The 6,000-nt window shown below is 52.8% G+C and overlaps 1 protein-coding gene across 2 annotated transcripts in view; it reads left to right on the top strand.

Annotated features, from left to right (window-relative positions):
- The first annotated feature begins 430 nt into the window (after positions 1–430).
- Positions 431–6,000, top strand: part of GGTA1 (glycoprotein alpha-galactosyltransferase 1 (inactive)) — a 65,561-nt gene continuing 59,991 nt past the window's right edge. Inside the window, exon 1 of one of the 2 annotated variants that reach the window (XM_057548259.1) lies at positions 431–844. In XM_057548259.1, the coding sequence (XP_057404242.1) occupies positions 454–844 (391 nt within the window). In that variant the 5' untranslated portion in view covers positions 431–453. The remainder of the gene's footprint in view (positions 845–6,000) is intronic. The other variant, XM_057548260.1, reaches the window with a different exon arrangement.

The raw sequence follows: 6,000 nt of genomic DNA, 5'->3' as shown, positions 1-6,000 counted from the left end.
CCCAAAGACCACTAAGTCTTCGAACAAACCCGGGCAGGGGCCGCGCTAGGTGCCCAGTGACCAGCCCCTCCAGTCCGGAGCTCAGAACTTGGAGGACTTGGGTCGGGGGAAGCTCAGAACTTGGCTGGGGGGGTGGGGGGCTCCCGCGAGAGCAGCTCCAGCCCGCAGGCCTGTCGCTGTCTACCTCTGCGCCCTTCCTTCCCCAGGAAACAAATGGTGGATCAGACCTCCCAGGCTCTCCGCTCCCCACGTGTTTGGCCGGGCGCCAGGGCACCGGGGCCCCTCCCTGCGGTACGGGGAGACAGACCCCACCCCGCCCTCCGATGCTCCGGGTCCCCGCCACCCCTCCCCCACCACGTGCAAGCCCGGGAAGGCAAAGAGGCCCAGCCACCGTCACCAGGGATTTTCTTTTCTTTTTTTGCTGGTTTCAGGCTTTTTTCTGCCTGAGTGAAAATGAAACAAACACCCCCTGCGCCTCCCCGCCACCAGACACACACGCACACCGGCAGTCGCGCACTCGCGCGCCCGGCCTCCCAGCCGCGGTGTCCGGGGCGGGACCCTCTGTGCACAAACAGCCGCGGGCCGGGCCGAGCGGGGAGCGCGCCGCCCGCTGCCCAGCGCCCACCCGCTTCCTCGCGCCCCTGCCCGCCGCGCGCTGCCCGCCGCCCCGGAGGAGCGCCCGGCGGCCGGCCGGCCCGAGCGCAGGCGGCACACCCCGCCCCGGCACGCCCAGCCGGGCTCGGGCAGAGGCAGCGCGCCGACTGTTCGGGCAGCCGAGGACGACGCCGGGGCCGGGAGCCGAGGCGCAGGCCAGCCCCGAGCGCGCCCAGCTTCTGCGGATCAGGTGGGTCCCGCGGGGCGCCGCCCGAGCCCCCCAGAGGCCGCGAGCCCGGCCCGGCCCGGGGCGGCGGGCGCCGAGTGAGGGCGGCGCGGGGAGAGGACGGACCACCGCGCCGGCCCTGCCCTGTTGCTGCCCTGCCTGTGTCCCCGCTTTTGTTCTTGTCGCTACCACTGCGCCCAACTCCGACCCCGTCTCTGTTCCCATCCTGTCCCTGTCGCTGCCTCTGCCCAGCCTTCCAGACTCCGGCCGGAAGGGCCGCGGGGTGGGCTTCCCACGGGGTTCGCGAGGTGGAGGCGGGAGAGGGCAGGCTCAGGGGGCTCGGGGCTGGACCACCGAGGAAGTCTCGAAAGGAGAGAGGGTTCTGCCCCCGTGTATGGAGCAGGATGGGGGAAGGGCTCCATAGCCCAGGACCAGATGGGAAGACGATGCCTCCGGGAAGGGGGAGCCTGGGAGGGTGAAGTGAGGGGCGCAGGAACCCCCGAGAGCCGGGGCACGGAGCGGGAGAGGTCGGGGAGCTCAGAGAGACGAGGGTCAACCCAACGCCCAGCACTGGGAAAGTTTCAAACGTTGTAACTTTGGCAGCTACGAGGCCTGCTGCATCGGGGTGATGGGAGGCGAAGGGGGCCCTTCAGGTCTTCAAACCACCACGTTCCCACTCAAAGGGACACCACTCTGCGTTTGAAAATGGCAGAAAAACAGCTAAACAGAATGATTGCACAAACTCTTGAAAGGCGTCCAAGAAACAGTAAAGTGGAAAAAAATGTCAGCGCGCGAAGAGAGAAAGCAGAGCGACTTGAGATTCCCCAATCTTCCCGCGGGCCAGGGAGGGAGGGAGGCGCGGAGGCTGTCAGCGAGCGCGCTCCTCCCCCAGGAGAGACCCGAGACCCCGGCGGCTGCGTTTGTAGCTCTGCTTGTCGTTTGCGTTCCTTCTGGCCGCTGAGCAGGCCTTGCTGCCTCCTTCATTTACTTAGAAATAGGTGGGTCTCAGGGGACAGGAAGTACGGGGTGAGGGTTGGGGGAGCCCTGGCCTCGCTGCCTCCTAGCTGGGAAACCCTTTCCCAGGGAGAGCCTCAGTTTCCATAACCACGAAATAGAGATACTGCAGTGAGTAAGGAAATGCCAAGTGGCAAGGGGCTGTGTATGTGCGTGTGTGTGGGCGCGCGCGCGTGTGTACGTAGGAGAAGGATGTGGATATTCTGTTGTACTTCTGCGCTTCTTTGGCTACACTCAGCACTTTCTACCTTGCTCGGAGTGAATTCTGGGTGTACCTTGCCTCCCCTACCAGGCTGGGGGGCAGGTGCAGATTCCCAGTTATTGTTACATGTAACAGGTGCGCAATGACTGAATAAGACAGCGCTGGAAAAGTCCCTAGGGTTTACCTGGTCAGGGAGATTTCAAACTTTGCTCCTCAGAAGCCTAGGGTCCTGGCTCAAGGGGCACCATGGTGGGGGAGGGGAGCCTAGGCGGCAGGGCTCTGGTCCTTCCCTTCCCTCTTTCAGACAGAACCGGTTCAGTTCTGCCTTTGCCTCTTCTATATATTAGGAAACCCCAGAGGCTGTTTTTGGTATCAGATTCTTCAGATCCAGTCTGATCTGGCCATCTTTGGTGGAGAAACTAAATCTAGAGGTGTGCAGAGTGATTTGGGCAAGATCTGCCAGTGGCCACGCCTAGCCAGGAAACCTGTCTCCTTAGTCCTAGGTCAGCAACGCCTTTTCCTGGCCCTGGTGGCTCTGAGCCACCGGCTCACCTCTTAGCATCAACCAGCCTAGACCCTCACTCCAGGGCCCCGGGGCCACCTCCCTACCCTTGAGGGAGAAGAAGCCCAGGAGTCTCATTCTCTGAGCTTTTCCAGGCCTTCAGTGGGCCTTTCACATGCAAGTTAGTTTCACAGGCTGAGGTCAAAAGAATTAGGTTCCCCAGAAACTAATCAGCACACTGCCCCTTTCTTAGCCCAGCCCAACAAGTATCATCAACCTCCTTTATAGTTGGGGAAATGAAGGTGCAGAGAGGCCAAGTAACTTGCTCGTGGGCACTCAGCTCCTAAATTGCAGCCGGGATTTGAAAGCAGCTCTGTCTGGCTCTAAGGCTTCTGCTCTTTGCATTACATCATCTCTCATGATGGCTAGAAAACGGCTAATGGACAGATGTCATTGAAATGGGGGCAACAGTGAGGGGAGAATGGCTGAAAGGGGGGCTGGGTTAAGGGGGAGGCTGGACATTAATGTAGGTACATTCACAACGTAAATATAATTATTGATATATTTGAACTGAATGTGTTTTCTGCCCTGTACATTGTCTTTATTTTAGCTTTTATTTTCTAGACACTTTAGAATTATTCTTTTCCTAATTTTTTTTTTTTTTTAATTTATTTTTGGCTGTGTTGGGTCTTCGTTTCTGTGCGAGGGCTTCCTCTAGTTGCAGCAAACGAGGGCCACTCTTCATCGCGGTGCGCGGGCCTCTCACTGTCGCGGCCTCTCTTGTTGTGGAGCACAGGCTCCAGACGTGCAGGCTCAGTAGTTGTGGCTCACGGGCCCAGTTGCTCCGCGGCATGTGGGATCTTCCCAGACCAGGGCTCGAACCCATGTCCCCTGCATTGGCAGGCAGATTCTCAACCACTGCGCCACCAGGGAAGCCCTCTTTTCCTAATTTTTAACTGAAGTATAATTTCCATATGATAAAATCCACAGATGGTAAGTATTGGGTTCAACAAGTTTTGAAAGTTGTTTGCACCTATGTAACCACCACCCAAAATGAGATATGAAATATTTGCATCATCTTAGAAAGTTCCCATTTCCAATGAATTTTCCTTCTGCCCTTCCAAGCAACCATTTTCTGATTTTCCTCACCATTGATTAATTTTGCCTGCTCCTGGACTTCACATAAATGGAATCATACTATGTGTCTCTTTCACGTCTGGCTTATTTCACTCAACGTGATGTTTGTTAAATTCACCTGTGTTATTGTGTATATGAGTAGTTTGTTCCTTTTTAGTGCTGAGTAGTATTCCATTTTATGGATATACTATCATTTGCATATTTATTCTCCTGTTGATGAATATTTGGGTTATATCCAATCTGGGCTATTATTTCTTTCTTTCTTTCTTTTTTATCTTTGGCTGCACTGGGTCTTCGTTGCTGCGTGCAGGCTTTCTCTAGTTTTGTCGAGCAGGGACTACTCTTCATTGAGGCTTCTCGCTGCAGTGTCTTCTCTTGTTGCGGAGCACGGGCTCTAGACACACAGGGTCAGTAGTCGTAGCGCACGGGCTTAGTTGCTCCGCGGCATGTGGGATCTTCCCAGACCAGGGATCAAACCCGTGTCCCCTGCATTGGCAGGCGGATTCTTAACCACTGTGCCACCAGGGAAGTCCCTGGGCTATTATTTCTCGTAGAAATCTTTTGTGGTCATTTGTTATCACTTAGAAGTGAAATTGTTGGGTCATAGAGTATAGCATTTTACATCCCCACAGCAATGTATAAGATATAATTATTCCACATCCTTGACAATATTTGGTATTGTCTGTCTTTTTTGTTTTAGCCATTTTAGTGCCTGGGTAATGGTGTCTTATACCTTCTGTTTTTATGATGGAATTATAAGAGTTCTTGAGCAACACAACATGATTGGGGCAAAGAATATGAAATAAGATGGTGGTGTGGAGGCCACAATGACCATGACTCCGGAGGGAAGGAACCAAATGGTGGCTGGAATTGTGACCTTAGGAACAGGAATTTATGAGCTCGGGAGAGCTCTCTATATATCAACTGAGATCTAAAGATCTGGTTCTTGTACTCTATAAATACACAAGCTGACTCATGCTCATGGCTTTAAATGCTACCTGTATAGCAATCATCTTTATCTCCAGTTCAGATCTCTGTTGTAGGCTCCCAAGTCACATGTTTTAACTGCCTTTTGGGTATCTCTTCTTGGATGTCTCAAAGGCACTGCAGACTGGACAAATCCAGAACAGAATTCATTATCTCCTGTTGGCTTTTTGTCGTGGGTCATTGGATGGTGCCACTAGCTGAGAGAACATGGAAAGAGGAATGTCTGAGGTTGGGCAGGGAGATACTGAATTTAGTTCCAAGCTAAATGGTGTGGAGCAGTCTAGGAAGATAAGGACTGGATTGCACTGGGCAATTAGGAGATTACTGAAATATACTGCGAGTGGTTACTGAAATATACTGCGAGTGGTTTTGGTGGAGTGGAGGGCAGGTAAGCTAGGTTGCTGGTAGGTGAAAGAGAAAGAACTGGAGATGGTGAGTAGAGTCAACCCTTTGAAGAAGTTTGTTTGAGAAAGTCAGAGGAAGGATTGAGCTCTAGTTGGAGGAAGACAGTGAAGAAAAGGATTTTAGGATGGAAAAGATAAGTGAGATATAGGCTCAGGTGAAGGATTTAGTCCAGGAGAGGGAAGGGGTGGCCAATACAGCAAGGTGCTGGGAGGAGTAGGAGGGAGTGGGGAGGGTTGGCTTTGAAAAAAGATGGAGAAGCTTCATCAACTACAACATTCTCTCTTGACTCTCCATGTGGACAACTCCTAATTATGAGGTGTGAGGTTCTTCACCACCTGCTTCCTTCTCATCTCATATACATAGTGTATATCAGTTAGCTTTTGCTGTATAACAAACATCCCCCCAACTCGTAGTTTATGACCAAAAAGGTTTATTTATTACTCACACTACACATCAACTGGAGGGCAGTTGCAACTGCATGGTTTTGTAGATCTGCTCTGGGTGTCAGCCAGACAGAATATCTGCTCCCTGTATCTTCTCCTCCCAGGACCCAGGCTGAAGCTGCTGCTTCTACCTGGTATATGTTATTTTATGGTGAGAGCTGGAGGAAGAAAGAGATGATGTGATGCTTCTTAAAGTCTCTGAACTGGCTCATGATCACTTCTACCCATATTCCTTTGGTCAAAGCCAGTCATGACCAAGTCCAAAGTCAATGGGACAGAGATATATGTCCTCTACCTATTGGCCTGGAGTGGATACTTGGGAACAGCAATCCAGTTGACCACATATATTTGTTAGAAACTCCCTCACACAGGTCCCCACCTATCTTTATCTCTCCAAACTAATCCCCATCACACTGCTCTTTGGTACCATTGTTCCCCTTTCCTCCAGCATGGCAATGGCCTTTCAAGTCTCTATATCCCTCTAAGCATC

This window comes from Balaenoptera acutorostrata, chromosome 6, assembly GCF_949987535.1.
Source record: "Balaenoptera acutorostrata chromosome 6, mBalAcu1.1, whole genome shotgun sequence".
Classification (NCBI taxonomy): domain Eukaryota; kingdom Metazoa; phylum Chordata; class Mammalia; order Artiodactyla; family Balaenopteridae; genus Balaenoptera; species Balaenoptera acutorostrata.
Note: the sequence above shows the minus strand (reverse complement) of the source record. Positions and strands in the feature narration are given on the sequence as shown.